The sequence below is a fragment of the Neolamprologus brichardi genome, chromosome 18 (assembly GCF_056152115.1).
Source record: "Neolamprologus brichardi isolate AB-2024 chromosome 18, ASM5615211v1, whole genome shotgun sequence".
Taxonomy (NCBI): Eukaryota; Metazoa; Chordata; class Actinopteri; order Cichliformes; family Cichlidae; genus Neolamprologus; species Neolamprologus brichardi.
In genome coordinates, this window is record NC_142121.1 from 14,548,843 (window position 1) to 14,566,681 (window position 17,839).

The 17,839-nt window shown below is 40.7% G+C and overlaps 1 protein-coding gene across 1 annotated transcript; it reads right to left on the minus strand.

Annotated features, from left to right (window-relative positions):
• Positions 1-842: 842 nt before the first annotated feature.
• LOC102797643 (noelin-3-like) lies at positions 843-11,100 on the minus strand. Its single transcript, XM_006792269.3, has 6 exons — positions 10,748-11,100; positions 7,955-8,098; positions 6,503-6,658; positions 5,398-5,617; positions 4,350-4,456; positions 843-3,095 (listed from the first exon to the last, which is right to left on the minus strand). Exons 1-6 carry the CDS (start codon positions 10,814-10,816, stop codon positions 2,418-2,420), a joined length of 1,374 nt encoding a protein of 457 aa, XP_006792332.1. The 5' UTR covers positions 10,817-11,100; the 3' UTR covers positions 843-2,417.
• Between the last annotated feature and the right edge of the window lie 6,739 nt (positions 11,101-17,839).

The window sequence follows — 17,839 nt, forward strand, 5'->3', positions numbered from 1 at the left end:
ACCTGATTAACTGCAAATGTCTTTTGGGTTGTTGAAGACACAGGGAGAACATGCAAACTCAAGTCTTGCTTTGAGGCAACAGTGTTAACCACTATGCTGCCCCATTATTTGGCAAGGTATGTCAGTAAAAAATTTTTTTTAAAAAATCCAGCATTTTAAGGAGAAAACAACAGGTTCTATCATAATCAGCACACTTATCCACTTAAGACTAGTTCAGCCTAAAAACAAAAAAACACAAGAAGCATTCACACTTAAAGTTTGATTGCCTGTCTGTATATTTAACACAAACATGTAGTGAGGTGTGAAAGTGTTGGCTAGCAGTAATGCATGTTATATAAGATGGTAAGCATTCTTCTGCTTTTTCTTCTTTTTCTCCCCCTAGGAGGCCTCGCAGCAAAACATTTTCCCACATCTCATCCTATCCCACCATCCTCTTCTTACATCCACAAACCTTTACTGTGTTTTTTTCTCAACAGGATGCAAGAACAAAACAAAAAACAAACCACAAGCAAGGGGAAGCTGCCGCTAACTGACAGAGGAGCTGAAAAAGCAGGCTTTATACGCTTAGCCTCTCACCCCTCTCAGGTGCAGCCAGTTCTCTGATGACCTGCATGACTGTTGCTGAAAGCAAATAGGGAGGAGCAAAAATCAAGTGTTATGCATAATCTCTGCTTGTCAGGTGTCTGTACTTTCCTTGTTTGAATCTTCTTAGTTAATAGAACACAGCAAATGCTCATTAATTAAATCTCAATATCCTGAAAAGGAGAAGCGGAAGCGAATGGATGGATGGATCTTTTTGAAGATGAAAATAGCTCTGAAAAGCCACAGATATTTGTATTTATTTAGTTTTATTTCTTCTTTAATAACTCCCAAGAAAGTCCACTGTGAACATTAAACTATATTCTTTATAGACACAGACATACCATACTATGATTTTGTTGACAGCTAAAGTGATCAGACATATAGTATTGCACACAGGTCTAACATAACATAGTATACAACACATGGATGTCACTCGTGAAAAATGGGAGTTTAAATCAGTTTATAGAACCACTAAAGTCCAGATACAATTCAGACCGTAAAGCTTTTGCAAGCTGTTGCCACCAAGTACAAAGTGATATTTACAGCTGAAACATGTTGCCCTGTTGCTTATGAAGTATTCAAGTAACAGTAAAGTTACAAAGCTCTTATCAAGAATACAGTGATTTTAAATGAGTACAGTGGTGTAGGGAATAAAGAAGAAACAATCAAACCCTTACAGCAGAAAAGGAAATGCACAGAACTATGACTTAATGAAAACAATACTTTATTTGGGTTATGTATAACTTCTTATTTACACACATGAATCCTTGTTAAAGTTTTCTACTTCTGTATAAATGGTTCTTTACCAGGGACTAGTAAAGCACTATACAAATACAGGCCATTTACCATTTACCATTAACATAGTCAGAGAGGAAAATGGAGCGTTTTGCAAATGCAAAATACACAAACAGTTACAGTAAGAATGCTTTTACGACAACCAGCATTCATGCATGAGAGCTGTTACCATCGGGCTCACAGAATATACTGCACTGAATAAGGCATACAAACTGTTGCTGAAGTTACAAAAAAGCTGCTGTCTCAGAGTACTAAGTTAAAGGCAACTAGACTTTGGGTTGCATTAAGTACTTTGACTTAGTACTTCAAGATGTCATAAGACCTGAATGTCTGAGGATTTTCATAGACACAAAAAAAGCCAGTATTAGCTAAAAAAAAAAAAAAGCCAACATTAACTGTACAGGTGCATTATGGTTCACCACATTTCTCATTGTCTTGAACGAGGTCAAGTGCAAAAGTTTTAAAGTAAAAGTACAAAGACCAACTGAAAGCGAAATGCAGGCAGTGAAAAGCAGGAATAAATTAGCAGATCGTGATGAATAAATGGCAAAGAAAGAATGGAAACAAAACGAACAATTAACGAACACAGTCAAAAATGAATAAATTAGAGGGCCTGAATAAATGTAATACTGAACGGAGAAAACCATTATAAATATGAAGACTTCGTTTTGGAAAAGCTTTCATTTCGGAGTGAAAGGGCATGAGAAATTACTTTAAGTTCATTGTTAAGTGTTTCAGAGTTTCAAGTGCCATTATTAAATCCAAAATGTTTTCAGGATGCTTCATAACGCACTGAATTTGTTCATTTTGTGCTGTCATTTATTTTATAGGCTGTGTGACATTTTCAATTAGACAATATCTTACTCAATTAACTCTGAAAAAACAGGTAAACAGCTTCATGTCAGGAAAGAAAGAAAAAGGCAAAGCTTATTAGGAGAATTTAATAATTTAATAAATAAATAACATTTATTTTGACATTCAGGCACAACCTTTAAATTTCCATATTTTAATCTTTTATGCGCACAGTACGCTCCCCGCCTCTAAGAGTCATCCTCAGTTTTAATGATGTGGAAAAGTGTAACGTTAAACAGGATCTGGTGGCCATTGTTCCAGCCGTAGAGAGCACGGTCCCTGGCATTGTAGTCCAACATAGACATGTGGAAATACTGGTTATGAAAGGGTATGTCTGTATACTCATAAGTGGAGGTTTTAGTGGAGTAGGCATAGTACACCTTGGCTCCGGTCAGGTGGGAATTAGTGATGTATAGAGTCCCGCAGATCATAAAAGACTCTCCGGCATTCCTCTTTGAATATTCTGTGTTCCATGTGTTGATGATCTGGAGCGTGTCTGGATTCAGCTGGCTGATGACAATGTTGCCAGCATTTTGGTTGGTTGCATACACGGCCCACAGTCCCAGCTCGTCTGCCATCAGGTCGATGTCTGAGAAGCCTCCCCAGGTGTACGGGTACACGTTGTGGAAGCCTGCCGACTCCAAAGCCCTCTGCGTGACCACGCGACCTGTCTCAAAGCTGTACCTCACGATGATGTTACTCTGCATTTTGTTGTAGTACAAAGAGCCGTTGTATACTACGTGGTTTGTTCCAGCCCATTTGAAAGGCAGATTGTAGGTTCTGGATTCAACTCCTGCGACAAAATCAGTGATGGATTTAAACTCTTTTACTATCTTGTTGTTGGTGTAGCTGTCCATGTACCACACCTGGGGGACAAAAACATAGAGATGATAATGAATTGTAATTGGTCAGTGGTTTGTGTTGCTGTGTTGTTGTTGTAGCAAAATAAAGAAATCACAGAACACATGAACTCTATGAAAGGAAAGATAGAAAGCAGCCATGGCCAATATTTTTTTTATTAGCCAGATGGTCGATGATACACTAATAAGGTCAAACCAGAACCAAGGAAGAGTGACGCAATGAAAATTTTGTAATCTAGTCACATGAGCAGTGCTTTGTTGAATAGGCCTGTCTGTATCTGCAGCAGTTCAAAGTGCTTCATGCTGTTGTCTTAATAGATATGCTAAATAGGAAAATGCATGACAAGCATCAGAAAAAGGCAAAGAAGAAGGCAGCTAGCTAGAAAAATGATGAAGACTTTTTAGTCAATATATATAGCTTGTCCTTGCTGACTTCTTAAAAATATTTTTACTTACATACAAATTTTCTTCATTTTTTTGAGCCATATCGCCCTACACCTGTTTAGGATATTTGTAAGAGCCTTGCAGCACTTCCACTTTTTAATCTTTTTTCAGTATGAAAAGTGTGTTTCTAAAAGAAATTTTTTTGCTTCACCTTTTTTAGTGATACTAAAAAGCTGGTTTGCGATGTTATGGATGAATGAAATGACATTTTATTTTATTTTGCATGCATTTACACTATGGGAAACTGTCCACCTCTGCCGTTTTTTGTATGTTCAAAACTGACTTTGCTAAGTTTTTACACTTCAACACATTTGACAAGGATGCACAAAATGCATTTTGGGACAAACACTGATTGTTAAGCATGGGAATTCCAAAAGTCTGTCCTCCCCTTTTCTCAGTAACTCTAATCTTTTAGTGTCAGTGTTAAAACACTGACATGCAGTTTTTTGTGTACTTTTGTTTTGAATATTTCTGTCTTTTAATGTGTACGATTAGCAATTAATGTGTCTAGTCATGACAGTCTCTGCAGTCTTGAACAGCAGTAGTGAACAAAGTGCAACATTTTCCACTTCTGCTGGAATAAAGCAACCATCTAAACAGCTTCAGCTACTGTATATCAAACAGGAGCGCAAGGAACATTAAGTTTAATGTCTGAACTCAGCAGTCAAGTGTGCAGAAAGCTTTTAGTAGGTGCGATGCTATATTTCAACATCTCTCCCCTTTGAACAAAAGGAGGAAAGCCGCCACATATAAATTATTAAACTGCTCAGTGTTGTTTCAAAGACTTACAACCCAAAGAGATGCACATAAACTCACCCTGTTGTTTTTGGGAGACGCCTGCGGGTCGGTCATCCAGGCTCCGAATCTGGTGCCCGAAGTTTTCACTGTCAGTGGTCCAGTAATCTTCATAAGCTTGCCACATGCTGAAAACACACCATACAGCTGTGGTCACATATGTTATATGACTGGAATTTATCTCCAAGTGCTGGACTGCTAAGTGGGTTCTGGACAGCTTGTGTGCAGCATCTGGACACAGCTGTACTTTTGTCAGCTATTAAAGATATAAAGTAGACTGAATAAGAAGAAATGTGCCACAGAACAACAACTTATAATGTGTCTAAGCTGGGAGAACACTTACCCATGTGTTTTAATGCTCAGAGTACTTGGATTATACTTAAATGATCTTGCCAGGCTTTAATGGTGCCAAATGACAGTAGGCTATCACTTGCACACAAGCTTTGAAGTTCCCTGTTAAGTATTGAAGTGCTATTTTACCCAATCAATCAAAGCTCACGCACAATGAATGCTTAAGCAATCATCTCCGGCTCCGATAGATTTCCAGCCACGTCCTATTAGCATTCCCCTGTTAGCTATTTATGTTGACACTTTGACAGGAGCCATCACTGTTGATAACCTGGCAGTTGGCAAATTGGAGCTTTAGTTATTCAAACCTTTATCAAAGGCAAAGCTGCTCTGGGGGCAGAACTGATCTTATTAGATGAATCAAACCTCAATGGGTGGAGCAGTGTAACCACAAATTTTGTATAAGTGCGAATGGCAAACAAGACACAAGAAGGAATTTATAAGTTAAAATGATCAATCATCACTTTAGGTGAGCCTGAGTTGAATTTTTTCACTTAAAATCAGAGTACCAAGTTTCACATTCATCTTTAGCTTGGGAGAATGTTCTTTCACTTTGGGGTTTGTTAGCCCCCAGTAGCGGTTCTTGTCTGTCCACTGCATTGGATCTAAAATGCCAGCCTCCTAGTAGCTGCAAGAAATGTACCTATGATCCCTTTGCCACTGTATAATCCGATCTCACTGCGCACGAATGCCTTTTTTTAATCCCCATCGCTGGACTTACTGAGTTTACTCATACAGTTCCGAAGCCTATTTTCCAGGTTTAGGACCCTTTGTTGCAACTCCTCATAGTCATAGGCCCCCATCTCCTCCTGAATGCCCATCAACACACCAGACAGGTTTCTGATCTCCTCTTTGAACTGTGAGATGAGCTTGGCATCTGTCTTGTACTGCTCCAGGACTGGAATCAGCGGCTGCAAGGATTCCATCTTTCCCTTTAGCTCCTGCAACAGATAAGTAACAGAACAGGTATTTGGACCTAGAAATACTAGTCTCAACAAATCTCTCAGTTTTTCAGCACATAAGTACAGCAATACCTGCATCTTCTTATTGTTTTGTATCAATACTTACTGTTTTGTTTTACACAAAATGCAGATTCACTTGTTATTGTTGAGTCCAGGAAAATCAGCATAATAATAATTTAAAAAAAAACAACCCACAACAATGAGGAACAATCTAATATTTACAAGAATGTTTGCCCATATCAAACTTTCTGTTGTGAGGGAACTTAAACAAATATAGAAGCAGGGACACGCTCTAGCCGGAACCAAACAAATTCCACTAATGGATATCGCTACTACTAATAATTTAATGGAAATCCTGTCACTGTGAAGACAGATTTAGTACTCTTCACAATCAGTTTTTTAATCAATATCTGAGAGTTAGAATCTTTATCTTTATGGAAACAAAATCCTAGTATGGTATGTATCCTGATATGTATTAACAACAGGTGGGTGCAAACTTTTGAATTATAGTGGTGGCAAGGAAGACATTAACTCACCACAGTTCTGCTCATTCCAACTGTTTTTCTCAGTCAAGGCTCCAAAAAAGAGCGGTTTTACTTGCCAAACAAATGGATAAATGTTCATTTATAATGCTGCCGTTAGGATATTTGTTATCTTTCTGTATCCATCCTGGGAGCCGCCTTCAGATTTTGTCTTGCTTTTATGATAGGGTTGCCCTTGGCTGGTCAGTGGTGGACCTATATTGATCTTATCAGGAATGAAAGTTGATTAATTCAGATGCAACTCAGGTATCCTTGGAAGAGGTCCCATCCCAGGCTTCCCTGTGATGTTTCTCACAAAGTTAAACATCAAACAAAAATATACCTGAAAGTTTTTGTTGACGAGCGTCTTCCTATCCGCTTCGATCTGCCGGAACTTTGACCGCAGCCCTTTGATCTGGCTCTCCATTCTCATGATATACTGAAAGTCCCTCTGCGTCCGCAGGTTCAGCACCTCGATTGACTGTGACATGTTCTGCACCTTTTGAAAAGAATGAAACAGCGCTGCATTGATTTTTCCGTCCACCACAAGATTAAAATGTCCCCCATGTTCAGCCTTTCGGTAGGATGCCATGCTCTAACTTCCCAAAGAACAAATCAACATTTTGACCTCCAAAGTGACTGTCTTTTAACAATTCAGCTGAGTAGAGGCATAGTACTATCACATAGCAGTTTTTCCTCAGTTTTTAAATTTAGGTTCCATTTTGACAGATTCAAGTGTTTTTCAAATGTCATAGACTAACTACTGAATCTGATGGATTTTGATGACATATTAGGAGCAAACACTTCATGTAGAAACCTTACAGTGTGTCTTTGTGGTTGAACAAAAGCTACATTTATGGGGAATGTGAAGGAGGAAGAGATAGCTTCCCTTCTTTCTTCTCTTTAACTCAACTTATAATGAACCAACAGTACTGGTGCACAACCCCAGTAAAGCGGCGCGGGGCTCATACATTGTGTTCTGCATACTTGTCTGGCTCTGGTAGAGGAATCCTGAAATGGCCTCACTGATGGCCTGAGGCAGCTTAGTACATTAGTGTCAGAGGGCCCAGTGAATGACAGAGAACACCCTTTGGCATACAACATTAAAATGTAGGCTACAGCCATGTTTCCTCATGTGACATAGTCATTGAGGAAAGTGATTCTAGGGCTGTGCTATTTTTTTCGCTTGTAGATAATGCATTTAAATCGTGACAGGCATGGGGCAAAAATAACATTTGGAATTACATTCGAGATTTCCACTTCAATTCACAATGATGGCTGTCGTGTTCCAAAATCATTTCAGGTAATCAAGACGAAATCCACACTTTTACAAAAAAACCCGTCTATGGTAGGAGATGTAAAGGAAAAAATAAGTGATAACAATTTAATTTTACTTTTTTTTTTTTTTACAGATAACAATAACAACCGGTCAAATACTTAAAGCCTTCTGAAATCTGAAACCTTAAAAATGTCCTTGATTGATTTGATGCACAATAAAGGGGTGCTCGAGTTCTATTAAGGTGGGATGGAATGTGTTCTCATCTTCCCAAGTAGTCATTCAACTGATGTCATTCATGTTATATATGCAGAAGTGGAAAACAGGGTTATGGACCTGGCTGGTGCAATCTCTCAAAGGATTAGGGCAGCAAAGAAGCATGAATAATGATTGAAATTGATGCCATATGTCTTTGAATTCAAGTGTGCTCTTTTGTTATCGCAAACACATACGGTGGAGAATGAGCATGTGCGTGCATTGTCACGTATACAGAAGCGTGTGTGTCTGTGTGGAATGCACCTTCTCCAGGAGCTGGCGGAGCTGCCTGCCTTTGGCATCTCTGGAGCAGAGATTCTGTTCAGGAGCCACCACTGTGCAGATGCAACGCCCATCTGCATCCTGAGCCGAGCTGTACACCTGCCACCCTTCCTTTGGCCTGATGGTCTGCACAGAGAGACACATGCAGCCATAAATACACAGCACACATTTCTACAGACGTGCAGTTGATGTCACGAGTCTGACATCGCAGCACACAGCTGTTATGTTTTGTTATTTTGTTTATTATAGGTCATCCGTTCTTCTGCCTTCTGCCCCCAAAGCTTCGACACCAACCAATTCCACTGACTTAGAAAAAGTCGCTGCTTTGAAAGAACAAAGTGCTTTTGCTGTAAGATATTCCTCTGCTCACTGTGTATGGTCTCCGGTGAATTTCCTCTTGAACAATAAATAGTGTTTCCTGGCCTTGATGAATAACCCAAGAGCTGAAATTCCTCCGTTTTTCCTTACTAGGCCTTCCAGTGCTGTAACTGAAAGTCCTGCTGAACGACAGAGATAAACCTGATTTGTGGGAGCTCGTCCTGCTCTTTATTACAGTCAATATATTCCACGGCGCTGGCATATAAGGCTCAAAGAACATAATGTTTTGCATCATAAGCCGAAGCAGAAATTTAAAACTGTCAAATAAAGTTGGAGTGTGCACAGTAACACTCCAAACTTTGATCAAACTCTTCTGAAGTGCTGGAAAAGTTGATAGTTATCAGACACAAAAAAGGGATCCGTATTTGCTGTTTATTCTCTGCATGGGAAATTAACACAGGACTGGCAGCCAAATACTGGCAATGCTCGATTGTGTAAGGGAAATTTTTCTGCCTCTTTGGCAGACGGCCAATTGTTTTTGGATTTTGGTTTTACATTCAAAAACTACAGCTGGATGGAGAACAACATGTGAACTCCACCAGACTCTGAAGTGTATGGCTAAAAGGTAAAGTGCTCTGTTTTTAAAGTGCAGGCATCCATTCCTTTCCCCATCCATCATTGCCTGTCATCCTAAGCAGTTTAAAGAGCATTTTGAATCATCCATGAAAGATCATGTCCCCTCTGAGCAGGCGAAAACGTCACACTAAGGAGAAAGCTCAGACTTTGACTCATAATTTTCACCTACAGAGAAGCCGCTTTTTGTCAGTTTGTAATCTGTTACTACCATGCAAAGTCATGCTGTTTAAGAAATAATCGATAAGGCGGTCTATTATCTCCCCTTGCAGTTTACATTCCATCACAATTTCTGTTTGTAAAATTTGCATCCTCACTCCTCAGCAAAATCTTTCCCTTTAACATTTTTTTTAATAATGTTTCCCTTTAACATTTGCTACTGGTTATGTGTAAAGTTTGTGATTTAGGAATTAAACCCTGTGAATTGTGCCTGTGTTCTGATGCTACGTTGGCCCTGATATGATCTCATAACCCACAATATTTTCTTCTTCCTGTTATGGTCAGTGTGCATTTCATGAAAAAACAAAACCACGGTGAAAAGCATCAGTAGGAACATGAAACAAGCGCAATGGAATATCTTGAGTTCATGTGAGATACATCGCCACAGCCTGAAAATTATTAGAGATTCCAAATAGCATAGTAAACCATGCCTGTCTCTCTCTCTGTATATCATAGCTGAATGGGATAAAAGAGTCAGAAAAAAAAACACCCTCAGCTCTTCGTCTCCTTATTTTGCTTTGAAAGGCCCCTGAAAAGAAGCTAGTTTGACTAATCTGTTAAAATGGTCTTCCTCCTATCTCTTGAGTGACGCACATCCTTTCCACTCTTCTCACTCTCACATTTCCTCATATTAAAATGATTCTGTTGCTCAGCCAAGCCAGATGCACTCTCCAATTAGGCTTTTTTTATGAGGAACTCTGCACAAAGAATTTTTTCTTTCATTAAATAATTCAGACAGCTGCTTCCGCTTTTGTTTGGGGCATTTAGACTTTTCTTTTTCATTATTACTGATAAGAAGGTAATTTTGAGTATTTCCTGTGCAACAAAATTTCCTGTTTTTTTTAAAAAAAGCATCATTATTTCTGTACACCACTCTCAATCGTGGCAAGGTGTTATGTGAGGGCACTGCTTTGCAATCAAGACATTGGCAAGGGGACTGTACTCTGCATGGGTGGGATGAACCTAATCGACCATTGTTCTTGTCCAACTGGCTTGCTGGTCTGCAAGCTGCTCCTCCTAATTTGTTACAATACTCCCAAACCCGACTATGTCCTTAAATGACTGCATGACCATTTGATGAATACATTTAGATTAAGTGTGATTGTTACAGAAAAACGCCACCAGCAAAATATGAGTTTAGACACAGCACCATTTTTTTTCAACAAAGACGGAACTCGCCCTTAAAAGTGAGTTATAAGCCTGGCAATATTCCAGGATCAATATCAATACTCTATTGTTGATGTAAGCAATAAACAAAGTGCTATGAGGGTGGTTCTACTTCTTCCACCACTTGGAATATGTTTTGTTTTTAAAAATAAAATAGTATTTTGTCCACACATTAGGTCTGTGTGTAAATGTAAACCCCCTGCCAGTGCTGGAGCGTGTATGGTATGTATGTGTATGCTAACAATAGCAAAGAACCAGCCAAACACGCAATTATGGCAGAAAACTGACAATTTGTTTATGTTATTGTGTTTTCAGCACACACGTTAAATACACCTCTAATCACTTGAACTCAGCATTACATGACAGTAGAAGCTCATGCCCAAGTTTATTGTGCTGTTCCTGGTAGAAATACGAGAGGCAGTTGTGTTGGAAACTCACCACCGTAGGGCAGTATCCGAAAAGCAGCAGAAACAGCAGCGGATTCAGGACCACGGACAGCGACCACATTCTGTCGGCTGCTACAACGTTTCCCTCCTCCACCTCCTCCGCGCCCACAAGAAGAAGAAGAAAAAAAAATTACGCAAGTTTTTGTTTGAGTGCTCAGGCCACCACGTCCACTACGCTCTGGTAATAACCGCGGCTTCCCGTAGAAGAGAGGGAGCACATCCATCCACTGCTCCCCGTTACGCATGCCATATGGACAGCGGGGAGAAACCTCGTCACTGCAAGGAGGAAAAAAGTTTGTGGGCACGCAAGCTGCGAAAAGCCGAGCTGCGGTTTGGTCAAAGGGATCCTTGTTCACGGATATGACATCATCCAAACGTCTCTCTTGACTTTTAATGAGCTCGTGTGTGAGAAGGAACCACCGGCAGCTGTGAGGTGACAAAAGTTGCAGCTGGCAGTATTTAATAGAAAATAAGAAGGCAGAGATCAGAGCTGCTGCTGCTGCTGCGTTTTTGTCACTGCAGAGAGAAGGAGCGCCAGACGGTACTATGAGAGCAGCAGAGAAACATACTGAAGGCTAGACCCTGTTTACTAAAAAAAATCACGGAGCAAACAAGATCTGAAAAAGCACTGATAGCTGCTTTAAGCGTCAGATTGATATAGAATAAAGCGACTGTTTTACTACCCAATTTGATCATCAATTTGAGGCCGTTTGAATGGAAACCCATTTACGCCCATTAACTAGCACTATATATATGTGTATATATATATATATATATATATATATATATAAAATTCAATTTAATTCAATTTTATTTATATAGAACCAAATCACAACAACAGTCCTCTCAAGGCGCTTTATATTGTACACTAAATCCTACAATAATAGATACAGAGAAAAACCAACAACCATATAACCCCCTATGAGCAAGCACTTTGGCATCAGTGGGAAGGAAAAAAACCCTTTTAACAGGAAGAAACCTCCGGCAGAACCAGGCTCAGGGAGGGGCAGGTCCATCTGCTGGGGTGAGAGAAGGAAAACAGGATAAAGACATGCTGTGGAAGAGAGACAGAGATTAATAACAGGTACGATTCAAATCAGAAAGGTTTATTTACACATAGTGAGAGAGAAAGGTGACTGAAAACGAAAAACTCCATGCATCATGGGAATCCCCCGGCAGCCTACGTCTATTGCAGCACAACTAAGGGAGGATTCAGGGTCACCTGGTCCAGCCCTAACTATATGCTTTAGCGAAAAGGAAAGTTTTAAGCCTAATCTTAAAAGTAGAGATAGTGTCTGTCTCCCGAATCCAAACTGGAAGCTGGTTCCACAGAAGAGGGGCCTGAAAACTGAAGGCTCTCTCTCCCATTGTACTTTTAAATACTATATATGATATATATATATATATATATATGATATATATATATATATATATATATATATATATATATATATATATAAACACCCAGCACGCCCCTGCGGGCGGTTTATCCTTCAAGCTCGGGTCCTCTACCAGAGGCCTGGGAGCTTGAGGGTCCTGCGCAGTATCTTAGCTGTTCCCAGGACTGCGCTCTTCTGGACAGAGATCTCCGATGTTATTCCCGGGATCTGCTGGAGCCACTCGCCTAGCTTGGGAGTCACCGCACCTAGTGCTCCGATTACCACGGGGACCACCGATACCTTCACCCTCCACATCCTCTCGAGCTCTTCTCTGAGCCCTTGGTATTTCTCCAGCTTCTCGTGTTCCTTCTTCCTGATGTTGCTGTCATTCGGAACCGCTACATCGATCACTACGGCCGTCTTCTTCTGTTTGTCTTCCACCACTATGTCCGGTTGGTTAGCCACCACCATTTTGCCCGTCTGTGTCTGGAAGTCCCACAGGATCTTAGCTCGGTCATTCTCCACCACCCTTGGGGGCATTTCCCATTTTGACCTCGGGACTTCCAGGTTATACTCGGCACAGATGTTCCTGTACACTATGCCGGACACTTGGTTATGGCGTTCCATGTATGCCTTGCCTGATGGCATCTTGCACCCTGCTGTTATGTGCTGGATTGTCTCAGGGGCATCTTTACACAGCCTGCACCTGGGGTCTTGCCTGGTGTGATAGACCCCAGCCTCTATGGATCTTGTACTCAGAGCTTGTTCTTGTGCTGCCATGATTAGTGCCTCTGTGCTGTCTTTCAGTCCAGCTTTGTCCAGCCACTGGTAGGATTTCTGGATATCAGCCACCTCCTCTACCTGCCGGTGGTACATACCGTGCAGGGGCCTGTCCTTCCATGATGGTTCCTCATCTCCCTCCTCTTTCTTGGGTTTCTGCTGCCTGAGGTATTCACTGAGCACGCTGTCAGTTGGGGCCATCTTCGTGATGTATTCTTGGATGTTCGTTGTCTCATCCTGGACTGTGTATCCTAGCAAAGGATCATATATACATACATATATATATATATATATATATATATATATATATATATATATGAAAAGCTGCAACCACCAAGTACCTGCAGAGGGTCAGGCAAGTCCTGAGGAGTCAGTTGAACGGTAAGAACAAGATCCGGGCCATCAACACGCCCGTGATCAGGTACCCTGCTGGGGTAATAGGCTGGCCAAAGGAGGAGATAGAAGCCACTGACATAAAGACAAGAAAGCTCCTTACCATGCATGGAGGGTTTCACCCCAAGTCCAGCACCTTGAGGCTGTACGCTAAGCGGAAGGAAGGGGGCCGGGGACTGGTGAGTGTCAGCACCACAGTTCAGGATGAGACAACGAACATCCAAGAATACATTGGGAAGATGGCCCCAACTGACCGAGTGCTCAGTGAATACCTCAGGCAGCAGAAACCCAAGAAAGAGGAGGGAGACACGGAACCATCATGGAAGGACAGGCCCCTGCACGGTATGTACCACCGGCAGATAGAGGAGGTGGCTGATATCCAGAAATCCTACCAGTGGCTGGACAAAGCTGGACTGAAAGATAGCACAGAGGCACTAATCATGGCAGCACAAGAACAAGCTCTGAGTACAAGATCCATAGAGGCTGGGGTCTATCACACCAGGCAAGACCCCAGGTGCAGGCTGTGTAAAGATGCCCCAGAGACAATCCAGCACATAACAGCAGGGTGCAAGATGCTAGCAGGCAAGGCATACATGGAACGCCATAACCAAGTGGCCGGCATAGTGTACAGGAACATCTGTGCCGAGTATAACCTGGAAGTCCCGAGGTCAAAATGGGAAATGCCCCCAAGGGTGGTGGAGAATGACCGAGCTAAGATCCTGTGGGACTTCCAGATACAGACGGACAAAATGGTGGTGGCTAACCAACCGGACATAGTGGTGGTAGACAAACAAAAGAAGACGGCCGTAGTGATCGATGTAGCGGTTCAGAATGACAGCAACATCAGGAAGAAGGAACACGAGAAGCTGGAGAAATACCAAGGGCTCAGAGAAGAGCTCGAGAAGATGTGGAGGGTGAAGGTATCGGTGGTCCCCGTGGTAATTGGAGCACTAGGTGCGGTGACTCCCAAGCTAGGCGAGTGGCTCCAGCAGATCCCGGAAATAACATCGGAGATCTCTGTCCAGAAGAGCGCAGTCCTGGGAACAGCTAAGATACTGCGCAGGACCCTCAAGCTCCCAGGCCTCTGGTAGAGGACCCGAGCTTGAAGGTTAAACCGCCCGCAGGGGCGAGTGGGGAATTTTTTTATTTTTATTTCATATATATATATATATATATATATATATATATATATATATATATATATATATGTGTGTGTGTGTATATATATATGTGTGTGTGTGTGTGTGTGTACTATTAACTTCAAATATGTAATATTACTATTTTATTTTGACACACTACTATCATGACATCTCTCTCTCTTTGTCTCTCACATGCCTTCACATGACACGTTGTTTTTCCATTATCCATCCATTAAATAATGCTTTGGGCATTCTTTATGCACACAAATAGAGTTCACAGGCATGACTACTTCACACAGTTGGGGTGTTTTTTCCTTTGGCTTCTGTGCTCAAGCTGATTTCCCTAAATTGAGAAGTGGAGGAGCGCATTGGCGTAAATAAACCTTCAGACATTTGCTGTTTTGAAGTTAGACTTAAATAGGCTATGTTTATATTTTCTTTTATAGGCCTTCAGGCTGCTTTCATTTATCATTTATCATCTTGCCTGTTCTTTCTCCATATTTGCTAAACTATGTACTATGTTCTGCAGCATTTAAAGAAATTCGTTTGTGACTGCCACACAACTATATGGGTTCATCAATTTCATGACAATCAGAGGACCAATGAGAGTTTGCTAGATATCAAACCAGCAACCTTTTCCTTGGCGTGCATGTGTTAAGCAGTTCCCCATTGCTTTGGTATATGTTTAAACTAATTAAATGACTTCATATGTTCAAAGTGCTATATGTTACAGTTGTGTTGCAACTGTAACAGCCTGACTATGTACGTTAGAGTGACAAATTCATGATCAACATACGAAAAGAGCACAGCAGCTTTAACTCACGAGCTTCTCCCTCATACAGTATCTTTGCCTCATGCATTTCTTTCAACACTCCCACCACTATCGGGAGGCCCACCTTCAATTTGAAAACGTCTAGACAGATAATAGCAATTATTTTGCATCTAGTATACTGAAAACATTTCCCTCAGATAATATTTGACTTGTGCCATATCTTCTGTTCTTTGAATGCCACTCAAGACTTCCCCCAGAAGCCGTTCACAGTCTGCAACAAGCGCATGTCCTTGACAGCAGGAGTCACCTTCAACCTTCTAAGAAGACTTCAACTTTTGCATGCCAACTGGTGTTTCCTCCTTTTTAAGGAATATAGACAGTTTGAAAGAGACACAAGGTCTCAAATGCAAATTTATGCCAGTACCAAGTTATCTTATGCTAGAAGTGTTGAGAAGCACTTTTGGTTTCACAAAAGGATGCTGTGGTTGGCTTTACAGTTTTTTTTTCCTGGGTGCTCCAGGAAATACTGATGTAAGAGCGGCCACTATAAACTGCAGATGTGAGGAGTAGGGGAGTCTCCAGACCCTTTTCAGATCACCAGTCAGCAGGAGGTTGGAATGAGTTGATGGGTTGGGCAATGAAGCACAGTATTGTTGGAGTGTTTCCTAGTCAAACTGTTTGAACAGGGAATACTCAAGTGTCTCTGACAGGAGAAATAGACAGAAGTTTCTTGGCACACTTGAACAAAGGGGTTTTGTAAGTCCTGACCTGCATTTCTGATGAGTTTCTCTCCAGCATTAACAGTGGCTGCTGCTTACTTTGTGGCTCAATTCAGTTCAAATTGCTTTTGATATTTGATGAGCCCAGTGTATCTTTTTCACTTCAAATAGACTTTCAGAATTGTCTCAGAGTATATACAGAAGTAGGAGGGGGAAATCCATAGACTACTGAAAATGCTAATGCTATTACCACAGCAGATTTATTTTCTTTAGGAATTCTGCCTTTCAAGAAAATATCAACAGAGAAAACAAGCAATTATCTTGCTATAAAAGAGACACCAGTCGATACAGGCTTTTCTAGCATTCGTGCTCCAAAAAGCTGAAAATTACAGAGTGAGCTACTTTAAACAAGTCAGCTTTATCTCAATTTATTCAGTGAAGTCCACACTTGTTCTTTTTAGTTTTTCCCTTTTCCTTCTAAACTTTTACACAGAGTATCTTTTTTAGTACAACTTAGTTTTTCTGCTAAAGCAGTTGGATCTTAAATGCTTTGGTAAGGAGTTGCAGCAGGATGATATGTAGCTGATAGCTGTCTTCAGTGTTTATTTGTGATATTTATGAATTAAATACAGTACTTATACTAGTAGCACTGTTGCTGCCTCACAATCTGAAGGAAGTTTTAACCTTAGTTGAACTATGATTTAGTTGTAGTTACCGATATTTACTAAATTGTCGTATTTATAAGATCATAATTTTATTGTCCCACATGTGAAAAATAACCAGTATCATTAAATCATTTAATGGAGAGAAATCAACTCATCCTGTAACTAACCTAATACTTAGACAGCTGTCCTCTAGCTATAGTAGTTTCAGATGTATCCTATCTTAGACGATTTCTTGAAATAGTATCAAACTCATTAATTAAAGTAAGTGATTTTAAGTGATTCTGGATTGAAACATTCAGTATTTTAGGAAATGAAAGTGTTGGGGGAAAACTAAATCTATACACTAGAATAAACTACTTGTATTGAATTACTGAAGCACACTAAGGTTACCATCACTGCTGTACTGTGTTAGTAAATATACCAGCAACAATAATAAGTGTGTTGATGTGGCTCAGAGTGTACTTTTTGCGTCTGTGTCTGTTGGAGCCGTTCTCTCTCTTTTTAAACCAGACAATTAAGATGAATCAGAGATTCTGACTTGTCAATTGCCTCAAATGTGACTGCGTGTCTCACCGTGTAAGTCCTCAGACAGAGCAGAATTTTTCTTGTCCTCAGGCTGAATTCATGCTGTGATAAGGTCCAGCTGTTCATGACCCTGGAAAGGATTAAATGGGCTGAGAGGATGTGCAAGAATAGTGGGTGGAAAATTTAACACTTCCTCAGAATAGACAACACATCCCTTTCCTTTATTCACTTCCATCATTCTCCCTCTTCAAATATGACCGTAGGGCCACAGCAGCTGTGGAGTTTGGACAGAACGTTTTCAGCATGTTGACCGTTACACTGTAGGTATCCTAACAGATTGGCTGTGACTAGCTGGCTTTGGCAGGGGGATTAAGTAGCCCACATACCCCAGCAACAGCCCACAGTTTTCTGACTGGACATTTGAAGTTCACAGGAAAATATGTTTAAAAATGGAAAATAGGTGACCTTATATTGTTTTTTTAAAAATGTGAAATGATCAGCCTAAGTGAAATTGTCAGGAAAACAAACTTGGTGATGACTCATCACCATATGCGCTTCCACTTGCCATTCAGATTTGAGAAGTACACAGAAAGCTCTGTAAACAGATTTGATGATTCACACAGCAGAACTTAAACAGGCTTCTAAAAAGTGTTGTAGCTTTTCTGTATGGTTAAAAACAATACTTTGAAATGTGGGATGACAATGTTGTGGG